The 16,656-nt window shown below is 40.9% G+C and overlaps 1 protein-coding gene across 5 annotated transcripts in view; it reads right to left on the bottom strand.

Annotated features, from left to right (window-relative positions):
• mybpc3 (myosin binding protein C3) overlaps positions 1-12,793 on the bottom strand; it is an 89,353-nt gene extending 76,560 nt beyond the window's left edge. For 3 of the 5 annotated variants that reach the window (XM_039754169.1, XM_039754161.1, XM_039754158.1), the window contains exons 1-2: positions 12,628-12,793; positions 4,724-4,993 (exon numbers count right to left, since the gene is read on the bottom strand). In XM_039754169.1, coding sequence (XP_039610103.1) covers positions 4,724-4,993; positions 12,628-12,652 — 295 coding nt within the window. In that variant the 5' untranslated portion in view covers positions 12,653-12,793. The remainder of the gene's footprint in view (positions 1-4,723; positions 4,994-12,627) is intronic. The other 2 variants (XM_039754175.1, XM_039754173.1) reach the window with 1 other exon arrangement.
• Between the last annotated feature and the right edge of the window lie 3,863 nt (positions 12,794-16,656).

The raw sequence follows: 16,656 nt of genomic DNA on the forward strand, positions 1-16,656 counted from the left end.
TCTGATGCTCACAAGCCCCATTATAGTCACTTTCGGTGGTAAGCAGGGGTCAGCATGGGCACTCTGAGTGGTCTACAGCTACGCAGACCCATAAGCAGAAATCTATGATGCACTGTGTGTTCCGACTCCTTTCAGCATTAAGTTTTTCAGTAATTTGGACTGCAGTAGCTCTTCTGTCGGACTGGACTGGACAAACTAACCGTCACTCCCCATGCACATCAATAAGCATTGGGCACCCATGATCCTGATGTTAGGTCACAGGTTGCCCATCAGTTTGTCCCTTGTCAAAGTTACTCAGATCCTTATGCGTGCCCATTTTTCCTGTTTCCAAAACATCACCTTCAAGAACTGACTGCTCTCTAACCTCACCCCTTGACAGGTGCCATTATAATGAGATGATTAATGTTATTCATTTCTCCTGTCACTGGTTTTAATGTTCTGATTGATCGGTATACATATTACACCATACATAACAGTTGATTAATTTCCAAATAAGCACAAAAATTAACACACTCACAAAGTGTCCCAATTTTCCGCAGTATATGAGGAAATTCTTCACTGTAGAAGATATCCAAGATGTCTTCAGCACAGGCCTGGACATATACCACACAGGAAAAGGAGCAGTCATACTGTAGATAAGGATCAAATGGACCCAAACGATGAGGAAAATACCCATAGAGAGAATTAGGTGCTTTCATATAGGAAGGGGCAGGCATTGGGGACTAAACCAAGACAAGGAGTGACCACCATGAACACCAAACGTTGCTCCCCACCTTTTGGAGTCTGCAACTTAATGCAGCATTGTCAAATTGCACTTAATAAAAGAGGCTTGGGATCATAGCAGCTGTACTCCTCTCAGTGGTCTACAACGTGAAAAGACCCTCTAGCTATGCTAAAAATGCAAAAAAGGCTTTAAATAGGGAATGCCCAACCTGAACTGGACACCTCACTTGTGAGTGCTGCTCAAGGACAAGATGTTTTCTCATCAGCTGAAGACCACAGCAGGCTTCACACAAACACACGGTCTCTTCAAGGTACTGTATATACAAACAAGACTGGGCACTTTTGAGCAGGACAGAAACGTAAACTTGACGTTTCCAAAGCTGGCAGTGGAGTGTGACCGATTTTTAACTAAATTACTGGACAAATGCCTGGAAAGGTACATTTGACATTAAGAAATATAATGGGAAAGTATGTAATTGTGGGGATTTGCATTCTGAAGAAGTAAATAGTGTTGCTTTTTCATTTTTGGAGTATTGACCTCCATTACTTGTTGTCACTCGCATCAACATCACACCAAAGGAATTGTTTTTTTCATGCCCATCATTTCTTCCTCAAGTACAGCTAACTTTATGATGGCACTTTAGAAGGGTCGCTTTATTTTTTATTTTATTAAAATCAAAAAAACATTTGATACATACAAGTCAAGTTAAACAAAACCAGGTTTGAAACAAATCGACCCCCACCCTTGAGAAAGAGAGCTAGGTCAGCAAAGTAGCACTTTAATAATAGTAAAAATATGTAAAAACATAAATGAATAAAAATAGATAGAATAGAAAAAGAGGGAAGAGAATCCACTTCCTCAATTTAAATGCTTATTCTAAGATGCTATTGATTAGATCCTGCCAGGTTTTGAAAAAAGCTTTGCACAGATCCTCTAAGTGAGAATTAGATTTTTTCCAATTTTAGATAATATATAACATAAGTTCCCACTGACTTAAAAGAGGTGGGCGAGGACTCTTCCAATTGAACAAGATAATCTATGTGCTAATAGTGAAATAAAGGCAATTACAGTTTGTTTGTCCTTCTCCACTTTATCTGGGGGTACACCAAATACATCTGTTAGTGGAGTAGGAGGGATTGTGACACCAAGGTTGTCTGATAGGCGTTTAAAGATTTTGGACCAGGAGAAGGAGGAGGAGGTTAGGAGCAGGCGCTGATATAGCACGTCCAGAATGATGTTAATTTGGTACATGCCCAAAACATGTGGCTTAGTGAGGCTGGAACTTGATTGCAACGTTTAGAGGTTGGTTCTTGCCCAGAAAACATTTTGGACAATTTTAAATGAGAAAGATGCGCTCGATTTTAAGTTAAATAATTCTATGCTTTGCGCATATGGAGTTCGAGTGAATTCTGTGCATTGCTACTTTCCACTCAAAAGTGTGGCCTTAAATACTTCCTTAAGTGTATCTATTAGTCACTTATGGTGACATAACACAAAGCATTTGTGGCAATCTTATAAATCCTAGTAAGTGATGAAGAGATGTGCTAAAGACAGCCCAGATTCCAGCCTCCCTACTCCCAAGTCCTTACCTTACACCCTCACCTCGTCACTGTCTGTATGGAGTTTACACATTCTCCTCACTTCCATGGAGGTTTCTCGGGAGAATCAGATTTCCTTCATCATCCCAAAATGTGCAGGTGAAGTTGACTAATGGTTGTAAACTGACCCAGTAAGTGAGTGAGTGCTACATGTAATGGATTTTTAAGTAAACATACATTTTAGCTTAGTGTGTGGTGAAAATAAAGTTAGTAACGTAATTTGTGTGTTAAAACAATCTGAATTGTATAGCGCTTAGTGACATTAAAATTGGCCGGTATGAGTGTGTTCATGTATGTTCCCTGTAATGGACTGGCACTCAATCCAGGGTTGATTCCTGTATTGTGTCCAGTCCTGCCAGGCTACACTACACCCCTTCACGGTCCCATACTGTATTAAGTTAGTTAAGAAAATGGACATATGTTTCTTTATGTTTTGGTATTGTACAAATCTGATTCTTCATATACTTCACATAGCTATCTTTTCTTATCACCAGCCCATGTGCTGGAGGACTGAGATACAGAAAAACCCTCCACACACAAAGTGAGTCTTCGTATATGCACGGAGCAAGTTGCAGAATTACCTCCATTGAGTTCCACAAAATGAAAGAAAGACCCTGCTGCTGAAGTGACCTGTGAAGTGGGTTTAAGTTAAAGAGATATAGTATTTAAAACCCACTAGAAATAACAAAAATAAAAAAGTACTATAAATAAAATACAGAATACCTTGACAAAGCTGGCAGCACTGTGAGAATTGTGTTTTTTTTTATTTCTCCAGCGCCTTCAGTACCATCCAGTCACCCCCACTAAATGGTAAAGAGAAATGCAGGTGGATGTGCCTATGGCGTCCTGGGTAATAGACTATCTGTCAGACAGACTGCAGTTTGTGAGACTCGAGGACAGTGTCTCTGATATGGATGTTAGCAACACTGGGGCACCACAAGGAACAGGCCTGTCTCCATTTCTCTTCACTATGTACACCTCAGATGATTCTGTACTTATGGGATGTATTGATAAGGGGCAGGAGTATAGAAGTTAGGCAGAGAACTTTGTTTCTTGATTCAGAAAGAATTGTCTGCAACTCAACATCAGCAAAACCAAGCAAATGGTTATTGACTTTCATCATGCCAAAGATCCTCAATGTCCAGTAAATATTCAGCGTGTGGACGTAGAGGTGGTGGACTCCTACAAATGCTTGGGGGTCCACATCAATGGTCTCATAAAATTGAGGCACTATATAACAAGGGTAGGCTCTTTTTCCTGAGGAGACTGCAGTCCTTTAATGTGGGAAGTGACATCCTTCATATCTTCTACAACTCTGTGATGGCCAGTGTGATGTTCAGTGCTGCTTTGTGTGGTGCTGGTAACATCACATCAAGGGAGGCCCACGTAATCAAAATGCTTGTTAAAAAGGCAGGCTCAGTTATGGGACACACTCTGGACCCCTTTAGGTAGTAGCAAAGGAGAGAATGAATACAAAACTGAGTGCCATTATGAGCAATGCTGCACATCCACTCTATGATACACTAACACGGAGAACATTCAACCAACATGTCATTCAGCAGAAGTGTGTCAAGAAACACTACTGGGGCTCCTTTATAACAACAGCAGTACACCTGAATGATGCCTCACTGTGACTGCAACTGCTGAATCAGAAGTTTCTTTCTTTTTATTTTCTTAATTTTTAGTCATTCTGGTGTTTGTTCAGACAATAGTGTACGCGGATATATCTACCCAGCTCTTTATTTATTTAATGAGCTTCTGCAAAAAGCCAAGTTCACCCCTAGGGACAAATAAAGTTTGATCAGTCTATCTATCTAAATATCTCTCTACCTAAAATATGTGCTGCTTGTTAAGAACAAAATAGACACTCCATTGCTAATTATATTGTATTCACAGTCCCATGTTTTTAGAAAAGATGGACCACCAGCGGCTTAGTGTAAAGTGTTGCACTCAGTTACACTCCCTTTCCACCCATTTTGGACCATTAAAGAGTGCTTTAGGTCTTTTTATTTGCCTTGTTAACTTTTAAAACTTTGATCCCAGTGTGCTCAGGCCTGGCCCTACTGGTCTTCCATTGACTGCCTTTTGTCATGGTTGTTTCGTATCACAAAAGGGAGAAACCACATAAACAAATCACCCAGCTTGAGACCCTCAGCATGCATGTGTCTACATCAGCCTACATGTTCAAGCACATGGCGTTGTGCCTTCACACACAAACCATTTATCAGGACATTCAGCACCTGGACAGCGCTGAAGGGAAGGCCAAGCTTTATCCATTACAACACAAGACCCATTGTGCCTTAATAATGGACATCTTAGCTTTATATATATTAACTAGGAACTTTTTTTCAGCCTTCCAAGTGACAAAATACTTGAGAGTAACTTCCTCTCTTTTACTTACCCTGTTGCTCTTTAACTTTAAGCTCAAACTTGACCTTTGAGCTCCCAGCAATGACTGAATAAACCACATCATCCTCCTTGGTGACACTGCAGACGGTGAGCGAATGTTTGTTCCCATCTGCCGTGATGACATACTTGTCACTGGCTGTGATATCAGCCCCATCACGCTGCCATTTAACCTTAGTCTCCTTTTTCTCTGTCTCTGCCTCAAAAACAGCTTTTTCTCCAACTGCAACCTCCAAAGTCTTCGGCTTCTTCACAAAAGCAGAAACTAAAAGAAGTAAAAAAAAGGTGAGGTGGTTATGTGGGTTCATTAATATTAATTTATTTCCTGAATCTGATTATTCCATTACAAAGTAATGAAAGGAATTGACCCCGATCCATGACAAGAGTTTACTCATACACAGATTATCGCTGTAAACTGGCAAGTAAAGTTCATTACAAAGAAAGGTGAAGATGACAGAAATACATCTGCAGCTATTCTGACATTTGATGCATTCCTTGAAGTCTAAATGATCAACAGTTACTTGCTGCCTCATTGTCACATACATTAAACTGAAAATGCAATGGTTGCTCTGTGATTTAGACTGCAGAAACCTTGGATTAAATAACAGATTCTTTTGCTGCTGCCACCACTTCAAACAACTGACACACAGTAAACATCTGACAACGATTTGTAAGCAGCTGAGAAGCAGGTGGAGCTGTGGCCATGGCCATGTTGTAAATAACCCTGACCAGGGAATAAAAAGAGCAAAACTCTAAGGTAACTTCAGCTGCTTGTTGCCTGCTATAAACTATACCGTATTTGGTGTTAGGATATTCTGTGATTTGCTGGAAAAAGCTAAGTAGCAAGCATGCTTCTGGAATGGCATATTCTAATAAACGTAATCACAAAATGTGCCAAGTTCAATATTTTTTAAAATGTATAATGAAATAAAACAGTGGTCACCTGACCCTTCTGATGTGTATGGTGATAATGTGCCCTCACTGCATACATGTGGGAGTCCATCTCAGATATCCGGCTTCCCCCCACTTTCTAAAGACATGCAGCTTTGTCAAGTAGCTAAATTGTTTCTGTATGTGCCTGCATACCAACTGGTATAGTGACACGTCTTAAAATGGAATTTAGAGCTGGACTGGAAACTTTGCTTTTTACAATCAGGATTGATGGAGTTAAATTTGTCTTGAGAGCACACCACACCACAGGACTTTACAAATACACAGAAATAAAAAGTTCAATAAGCTTTGCATCAGCTTAAGAACATGCAGTTTAGATCACTAAAACTGTTCACATATTGAGTCTGCGAAGGTAACTGAACCCAGAATTCAAGTTCAGACTCACTCATTGGAATTTAGCACCTGTATCTACAGCAAGCATGGGACTTGAATGAAATCAAGAAGCTCCTTCTCGTGTGATGCTTTTGGCGTAACTCATCAATCGGTTTGACTCAGTAGTACTCACATCTTCAAAGAACATTAGATAGATAGATAGATAGATAGATAGATAGATAGATAGATAGATAGATAGATAGATTGAAAGTCACTATATCATAGATAGATAGATAGATAGATAGATAGATAGATAGATAGATAGATAGATAGATAGATAGATAGATAGATAGATAGATAGATAGATAGATAGATATGAAAGTCACTATATCATAGATAGATAGATAGATAGATAGATAGATAGATAGATAGATAGATAGATAGATAGATACTTTATTGTTGCTAGTAAGTTGGGGACATGCAAAAAAGAAATCCATTGTACTAGATCAGCGTTTCTCAACCTTTATGTATTTGCAACCCGAGTTTTCATAACAGTTTTATTCGCGCCCCCCTAACATTTTTTTGAAAGGAGCCCACTAATACCAATTTGTTCGTTTTTAATTAATGATACCATAGATGCATATTTTATTATACCTACTTAACTTTTATCGACATTTATCTAACTCTATATTTATTTTTCTAGTATCAGAATGTAGTTTAAGTTAATTTGTTTTGGTTTCAATAGATGTATTTTTCATATTTTTGATTCTTGTTTTCTTTTTTTCACATCTTTGCGCCCCCTTTTTGTTACTTTGCGCCCTAGGGGGGCCCGCCCCACAGTTTGAGAACCACTGTACTAGATAGACGGAAATACGAAAGGCATTATATAACTGATAAGATACATACAGATATATTTTTACATTGTTAACTTATAAAAAAATACATTCTTTTTTCTGTGAAAACTGGTAACCACTGCACCAAAAACAAACCTTAACATTTTTTTTTGCTTTGACACTAATTTCTAAATTTGCATACAGTTATGATATTTGCATAATGAAACACCCCCTATTACCATATTGTTCCTGGTGACCCGCACACTTTTGCAGAGTGTGGGAAATATACTTTGAGTTAGCAAATGTATTTTTCCCCAGTACGGGAGGTTTTCAGAGTTTAAGGAAACAGATTTATAATGAGTTGTTTTCGATAAACTGGCAATTCTGTATATTACCATAAACCACAAAACCAGTCTTTTGTCCTTCACCTGACAATATGGCATCACTTTGTTAAAAAATTTATTTTTTTCAATGCACTGTAAAAAAACAAATATTAAATTTACTGGAAAAAATAGGTAGGTGTGGTCGCCAGAATTTTACTGTAAAAAACACAGTGACAACTTTTTTATGTCTACAGTAGAACTTTTTGATGCTGTACACTATACAGTGAATTACTGTTGTTGGTTTGCAGCACATTACAATAGATGTTAAGATTTTTCTGTAAACGGTGTATTAAACTATCAAAAATACTGTCAGTTGCACAGAAGAGTATACAGGCTGTATCAGTAAAGTAAGAGCAATCAGTAACACTTTATGTCATTTTATGATTTTTCATTTCAGGAATTCAGTGGTATTGAAAAGGTGCGTTACCATTTTACATTGTACAGTTGTGTACCTACTCTAACAGTTTTACACTGTAAAATTACTGTTTAACTGCTGTAAAAATGTTACATTTATGGCAAAACTGGCAGCTATGGTTGCCAGAATTTACATTAAAAAAGAAGGTGACATTATTTTTAGGTCTACGGTATATCTTTAGAGTAAATCACTTTTTTTTCTTTACAGCACATTACAGTAGAAGTGAACATTTAATCAGAAGCTGAAATCCATGCACTGTAATAAATACACCAATCGTTAAACCATTAAAAATATTACCAAGATCAAATAGCAGTATACAACAACCAACAGCAAACGAGTTATAACACTTAAATCATACGTTAAACGAAATTTAATGTGTAAGTATGTCATGGCACGTTGTCTGGTGGAGAAGTCACGTTTGCTTTTGTGGTGTATGGTGTCCGACAGATGTGCCAGCTTATCGAGGATAACCCACCATAAATCAGCTTCCAGAACCTCAAAAAACTGTCAGCATGCGGGGAAAAATAAGTCTGCTACCTCTGTTGAAAATGTCCCCCTACTGTGCAAAGGTACGTAGTTCACCCGGAACAATATGGTAAACAGAAGCGTTTCCTTATGAAAATATCGTAACTGTATGCAAATTGAGAAATCAGTGCCAAGAAAAAAAAATAGAAAATGTTGAAGTTCTGAAAAATTGCATCATCCTCTACATGACAACCACACAAACGTATTTTACCTCTGCTGTACATTCATTAAAAGTTATATTGAAGAAACGGCTATACGTAAAGTAAATACATATAATCATTTAGAGTTAAATTAATGTAAGGTAGCAGTATAAATCAAGTCAAGTCAGGTCGTGCAGCATGCACTGGTACAGCGCGTTACCGCACCCACCACACGACGAAACAACCCCCCAGGCAGACACGCGGTCCAGTCCCACCCTCTGGAAATGACCCTCTATCTGCCGCAGCCAGGTGTTATGTGGGCGAACCTTAGGCCTGGTCCAGCCACTCGGGTCCCCAACAATGAGGATCTTATGAGCCGGATCACCCTCGGGGAAACACGCTACATGGCCGTAGTGCCGTAACTGACACTCCATCACAATGCAGGTAATGTGCCTCTTTCGGGACTCCATGAGCAACCGCTCATTCGACACAAAGTCAAACCAGCGGTACCCAAGGATCTTTTGGAGAGACCCAGTACTGAAGGAGTACAGTCATCATCTCAGGTCACTGGATAGCGTCCATGTCTCGCAGTCATAGAGCAAGACATGAAGCACCAGGACTCTAAAGACTTGGACCTTCGTCCTTTTGCATAGATATCGGGAGCGCCACACACCTCTTTACCTCATGATCCCCCATGCTCTCCCGCCTACTGACTTCATAGGAAGAGTCACCAGAGACATGAATGTCACTGCCAAGGTAAGTAAACCTCTCTACAAGGTCGACACTCTCTCCGCAGACGGACACACTGCTGATGGCCGTGCCCAAGAGGTCATTAAAGGCCTGGATCTCGGTTTTTATGCAGGACACTCGCAAGCCCAGACACTCAGACTCCTCACTCAGTCCCTCGAGCTGACAATGCTGTGATCTTCGCGGAGTCAATGGATGCTCAGAGAGTATAAATGTAAAGAATATATATATTCTTTGTAACCATGTAACAGAGTATTAGTGTAAACCACACACGGTCAACAAACAGCAAATTTTCTTTAAACAGCTTGGAGCAGTAACATGGAAGGTATGATACGATTTCCTTTCTGAATGCATTATCTCATTTATGGTGCGGTGCTTACAATTCAATATATATTTTCGAGTTAACAACGTAAAAAAATACTATATCTGTCTTAGGCCTATGTTTCATTTCAGTGCTTCGGTGTTACTGAAACAGTGCTTTACTGTTTTACATTTCCAGTTGTTTACCTTCGCTATTTAACAGTTTTACACTGTACAATTAAAGGTCATTTTTTTCTGTGTCAACCATAATGTATCGGTAAATGGTATCTAGCATATTTTAAAGGTAGAAAAATATCGATTTTACAGAACTTGACTGTAAAAAATAATGAAATGTTTTGTCTAAGATATAGAGGTAATTTTCAATAGAAAATAAGGTAACTTTCTTTTTTTCAGAAAAGGTATTTTACTTTCACCATTCACTGTATTTTTACCGTTAGACATTTTTACAGTGATGAAAGCATATGTATACATACGGTTTATTAAATAAATTAACTCTGATAATTATGTTTCTAATTGAACAGAACTGAAATATCACAGCTGTTATATTTGTTGGATACAATGCCATTGTACCGCTTCAACGTGACAATAAACTCAAACGAATGCGATCATTTCCTCACTAAAATGCTACACATTCCCAAACCGGTTTCAATCAATTCAGAGTCGCGGAAAGCACTCTGTCAAAGTCGGGTGGATGGCGGGCGACACCCCTGGACAGAACGCTGGTCCATCACTGGGCCCACACCTGCACTGAGCCACACAGGGAACACGGATTTGAAACTCGTGGGATGAAAGTCCACACAGAGATGGACAACAACCAGGCGCGGGATGCGAATCCAAGGCTCTGGATCCATTGGGCGGCATTACTAACCACTGCCCTAAAATGATGTCGCCGCTTTATTACAATCGGATCTAAATAAGCGGTCTCCTTCCTTTCTGGAGTGATGTTCAAGAAGATTGCTTGCTTTTTCTCTCAGTGGGTTAGCCTTCGGCCCCGCTCTGAGCTGTCCGTCTGTCGAGAGCTATGTTCTATGTAGAGAGGACATTAAATAGTCCTAATGATGACAACGCGGTTCTTTAAATGGTCCAAATGCCACAGACTGAAATATGCGATCGTGAACAGCTGGGCTCGCGTGTTAACAGCCTGACTTTACATTTCTAAGTATGATAGTCTCTAGAGGTCCGCGCTTTGGTTTGCATCCCAAGTTATTTGAATCCTGAGGCACTAAGCAGCTTTCCTAGAGGAATTCATTTTTATCAATAGATCGTCTGAAATATGAGATTGCTTATCTGTAAAAAAAACTTCAGTATAACACAGGGGCATAATACGCTGCTTATCCATAGTTCACTGCGTTTCTTTTCATTTAATTTCGTCTCTGTGCGAATTTTTTCATCTGTACTCAGGTTTTCTACCCAGAGATATAGTAGCTCGTTGCTTTAGCTGGTTCCCTATGATGGAGTGTACTGTGCAGTATAATCGCGCCCCGTCCAGTGCTGGTTTCTGTCTTGTGCCCTACGCTATCAGGATAAGCACCAGCCCCGCGATCATCAGTTATAGTCAGCAGACTCGATAACAGATGGATGTTAAGGCACTTACTGCATTCATTTTTTAAATAATTAAGGAAACGAGTCCCTGGCATTGTGCATAATCTATTTATTGATTGGTCCCTCACCAGGCATTTTTCTCGCACCAGACTTGAACACCCGAGTCTCGTTTTCTGAGCAGACGTGTAAACGAGGTAAGTGCTTTATTAACTAATCAGATTTCGCGGTTAAGACTGCAGAAGGCGAGGAGGATACACGTGCATCGCCGAAACCCCTCCACCGATCAACCCCCTGAATTCCAAAATAAACCCGAGGACTTTATTGCAGAGAACGACGAGTATTTAATGACAGTGGAGGTTGTAGGGGTAGAGGATGGGTTCGGGGGTGCAGATCCTGCCTTATTGTTACGAATTATCGCTCGACAGACGATCTTCTCTTTCAAGGTGATGCCCACAGCTTTGATCTCAGTTAACACATACATTTAATAATGAAGGATGCACAGCATGGACCACCACAAGGCACTTTAAAGTTAGATTACAACACCCCATTACTAAAAATTTGGTGCGCATGACACGCCGCTAAAAATATTGTAAGTTAAAGGAAGAAAGCAAAATTAAGACTTAGCAGGGAAACAATGGAAGCTGATGATCAGCTGAATGCTGAGACTCTTTAAACAATTGTCGAGTCCTCTTCTTTTTAGACGGCTAATGCCGAAAGGCGAGCGGCAAAGCTAAATGACTGACTGAGCAGGTCTTTTGCTTTGATTTATACGCTGCAGTTGATGAAGACTACAGAACATACATTGGCATATAGAGTTCCATACAGCAGAAGCCATTAAACAGGTATTTAAGAAAACGGTGTTCATTCGAAGGAGATTTTTTTTTACCGTTTAATTGTCTTTCGAAAATACAATTCAACTATCCAAATAAATCAACCCATCTGTCTACTGCCACGCTGAAGCCAGCTAAGGATCGCGGAGGTTGCAGTTTATACTTCGACAATCGGGCACAAGTCGGAATCAATTTACATGCGGTGCCAGATTATGTCCGGTCCCACTCTCAGAATCGGGACCATTTCAGAGTAATAATCAACGTAACCGGAGGACAAACCTACGGTGACATCACAGACCGTATCTGCTGCGGGATCAAACGCCCGACACGGCAAGCTAACCACTAAGCCATTCTTAAGCCACAAGTAAAAAGAATAACCAATCAGCAATCCCGGAGTGATTTCACTTTTTCAAAGTAGCCTAAATAACAAAGCGACACTCCTATAAAAACTATGATCTCACAAAAATCAATCTTCACTTCAGCCGTCTTTTATAAAGGTGAGAATATAACGAAACGATAAGTAATGAATCACATTATTTAAGTGCTAGATCATCACTTGAGGTCTGCATTTGGGAAGATGCGTGTAATAGTTATCGTTATAGGAGAGATTAAGACCAAATAAAATATAGCAATAAAGTGACAATAAACGAATGCTTCGGAATCTATAAAGTAGAATGAATGATGTTTATGGACAAGTCATGAAGATACCAAACCCTCCAAAGATAAGATAAACGGGGCAGCGTCAGTTGTAACTGAAAATGAATACACAAAGTCAAGAGTCCAATAATGAACGTATTCTAAAGATAATTCGTAGCTGAAGACACTTGTGTCTTTTTACTTGCTTTTCATTCTCAGTGTATACCACAACCATCTTTTCCATTACTCAGCCACGTATCCTACCTGACTTCTTAGCAGGCTCCGGCATCCTGTGTTTCCAAATGGAGGTCAGCAATGAAATGTCGACCCTCTTTCCAAAAGCAAAGATCCTCCAAACCCCAGTTCTAACTAGAGGTTTGAAGTAATGCCTCCAATAAAAAAAGGACGCGGCCAATAATCTCCACCCAACAGCTTCCCACAGATGACAGAACGCATGACACTCCGCTAAATATAGAGCTGAGCCGTGCAGACTAAGGTCACTCGCGCCACTCCAGATGTGGCCACTCTAGACACTGGGAGACAATCACCGTGATCTGCGCCTCCTCTTCGGTTGCCTCAGGGTGCTGACAAATTCAGAGCACACGGAGTCTTTACTGTCTTGAAGCGAAAAGAGAAAAGGCACACCGATCACGCAGACAGTGCCCTGCGCGTATGCAGGCGTCTTTGGCAGTGAACACTATTTGTGCCACGCAGGTTAGACCCCCATTAATTGCTGCCCAGAATAAAGTCGTGCAACGCGATGAGATGAATTCGCTGCTTCAGGGGTCCAGTACTCTGAAGCTGCCATGCTGCGTCTCTAACCGCTGCACCACTGTTATGTGACTTGATATGAAGATCTGTGTCGCCTTTTGGGGGGCATCCCGTCATTCTGAGTCCTCAGTTAGAGTGGTCGCTTTTCTCAGAGACTGCAGATCATCAAAGCAAGCTGGACAATTGAGAGCAACATTGAGAAACAGGAATAGACAAGCCAAGTAGTATCCTCTTTGATTTCCTAAAGTGAATTTAAAATTTTAATCACCTTTTTTTTCAAGTTCGAGTTCAAGTTCAAGTTCGTAAGTTTGACTTGATTGTAATGTTATTTTCTTCAAATAAAATACATTTTAAAAATGTAAGTCATTAAACAATTTTTACAAAGAAGTCACACTTCAAGTAGTGAAACAGCCAGGCCGTGGTCACAGATCCTGGCCAATCCAAATAATTTGAATGAAAATTTATTACAGACACAAATCTCCATGAATTATGCAGCCCAGTTTATTTCAAGCTCTCTGATTCTTTGTTACATAAAAGTTGGCTTGATGCTGAAGGAAGACCTGCTGGCAACTATTGGTCACACTGATTAACGTCTTTACCTCTAAAAATGCTTGAGTGCAATGCAATACAAATTAGTCATGCATTGTCACAACACATCTAACATTCATACTACTTCTTTTCTAGCTAAAAATTCTGGCGTCCGTGTGTCTTTCATCTGCGGTGGACATGTTGGTTTTTAATTGGTTACCTATTTGTATTTAACACTCCACTTTTGCAGTTCTCTGATAGATGCCATGTCTACTGAGCTCCTAAACTATGTGCCTATGTTGTGACCAGCAGGCAGCTCTATGTTTTCACCATACAAGGCAGCAATGTCCTGTCTGACAGAAAAGAATCAGGCTTCCTTCAGAATGGAATCCAGGACACTTCAGAGATCAGCGTGTGAAATACCTGTCAGCACCCAGTGCAGAGACAAACGCTAGATGCTCAAATGAGACTCAGAATAAACCAGTAGGGAAAAGGAGCACAAACACTATGCTTCTTATCATATCTTAAGCCACAGGTCAAGAAGGACAGTAAACAAAGATGATGAGAAGAATGAAATATGAGGAGGACAGGAAGCCTGCACTCACTGGCTCTCAGCTTCAACTAGTATCCAATCTGAGAAGCAGCTGATTTTAGTCCCCTTTAGTGATGAAATGTACAATTTGGGGTCGTTTAGAGAGTGAAAGCTGTGCCACTTTTCATCCATCCTTTGCCTAATCTGTTTAATCATGTTCAGTGTGGCAGGGGTCCAAAGCCCAATCTCGTAACATCAGGCACAAGGGAGAGACCATCTCAGGACTTTGAACAAGTCCATCATGAGCTACACTCACACACACGCCAACGGGTACTCATACAAGACCAGTCATGTCACCAGTCTACCCAACACACATGAGAGATAGATTGTAATTTTTCAAGACAAACACACAGACCTCAGCTGCAACTGCACGCACATGTAAACGCAGTATGCTTTGGTGAAAAGGAAGGCTTTGGCAGTGAATTGCGTGTTTGAGCAGGCCAGGTGTGGTCTAGAAGGCCACTAATGTACTATTGTCAAGGACCACTAATGTCCTGTAAAAGGGACACTAACTCATTACCTCATACTTGTGTGTGCCCTGCCAGTCCATTGCCGCACATATTCATGTAGACAACCACAATCACACAATAGGCTCATTTACAGTTGCTAATCCACCTGATTATTGGATAGTAGGAAAAAAAAACAAAACTGAGAGCAATCCCATCACAGACATAAAGAGGATGTGTAAATTTCACCCCGATACTGCCATGGATGGGATTCCAGGAGTCCATTGCGCCAACTCACTTTCCTGTCAATGTATGAGTGCTCATATCTCGTTTCTTCTTACATTTCAAGATAGATGAGAATGACGAAAAATACAACACAATTTTGATGACTCAAAATAATCAACACTAATTAGTGCATTTATATGGACAGATATAACTATATTAAGGTGAATAACCTGTTTAATTTCCAGAGTGTGGGACTGGACCCCGTGTCTGCCTGGGTGGATCCCAACCAGGATTCTGAGCTGTTTTGTGGTGTGGTGGGTGCAGTAACGAGCTGTACCAGTGCCAACCTGACCTGACCTGACCAGTGGTCTGCAAGTACTGTCTGTATTATTAATATTGAGTAGCGGCTGTCCAGACCATGGAGCAACTGCTGCTTCACCACCTGAGGCCACAGGTCCGCCACGCCCTCGACCCTCTGCAGTTCGCATACAAGGAGAAGGTGGGAGCGGAGGATGCCATCATCTATATGCTAGACCGATCCCTCTCCCACTTGGACAGAGGCAGTGGTGCTGTAAGAATTATGTTTCTGGACTTCTCTAGCGCCTTCAATGCCATCCAACCTCTGCTTCTTAGGGACAAGCTGACAGAGATGGGAGTAGACTCACACCTTGTGGCATGGATCGTGGACTATCTTACAGACAGACCTCAGTATGTGCGTCTTGGGAACTGCAGGTCTGACATTGTGGTCAGCAACACAGGAGCACCGCAGGGGACTGTGCTTTCTCCAGTCCTGTTCAGCCTATATACATCGGACTTCAAATACAATTCGGAGTTCTGCCACGTGCAAAAGTTTGCTGATGACACTGCTATCATGGGCTGCATCAGGAGTGGGCAGGAGGAGTACAGGGAGCTAATCAAGGACTTTGTTAAATGGTGAGACTCAAACCACCTAAAACTGAACACCAGCAAAACCAAGGAGCTGGTGGTGGATTTTAGGAGACCCAGGCCCCTCCTGTACCCCGTGAGGGTACAGACCTATAAATACCTGGGATGCAGCTGGATGAAATTGGACTGGACTGCCAATACTGATGCTCTATGCAAGAGAGGTCAGAGCCAACAATACTTCCTTAGAAGACTGGCGTCCTTCAACATATGCAATAAGATTCTGCAGATGTTCTATCAGACGGTTGTGGCGAGTGCCCTCTTCTACGTGTTGGTGTGCTAGGGAGGCAGCATAAAGAAGAAGGACGTCTCACGCCTGGACAAACTGGTGAGGAAGGCAGGCTCTATTGTAGACATGGAGCTGGACAGTTTGACATCTGTGGCAGAGAGGCGGACGCTGAGCAGGCACTTGTCAATCATGGAGAATCCACTGCATCCACTGAACTGGACCATCTCCAGACAGAGGAGCAGCTTCAGTGCCAGACTGCTGTCACCATCCTGCTCCACTGACAGACTGAGGAGATCGTTCCTCCCCCACACTGTGCGACTCTTCAATTCCACCCGGGTGGGTGTTTTAAACGTTAACAATATGCAAAGTTATTGTCTATTTTACCTGCATTTTTATCAATCTTTAATTTAATATTGTCTTTTATCAGTATGCTGCTGCTGGAGTGTGTGCATTTCCCCTTGGGATTAATAAAGTATCTATATATCTATCTAAGGTAGAAAGATATCTTCTTACAAATTCGTGTTTCCATGTGCAAGCAATCTTCTGGAGTTCTCGTTTGG

This window comes from Polypterus senegalus, chromosome 1, assembly GCF_016835505.1.
Source record: "Polypterus senegalus isolate Bchr_013 chromosome 1, ASM1683550v1, whole genome shotgun sequence".
Taxonomy (NCBI): Eukaryota; Metazoa; Chordata; class Cladistia; order Polypteriformes; family Polypteridae; genus Polypterus; species Polypterus senegalus.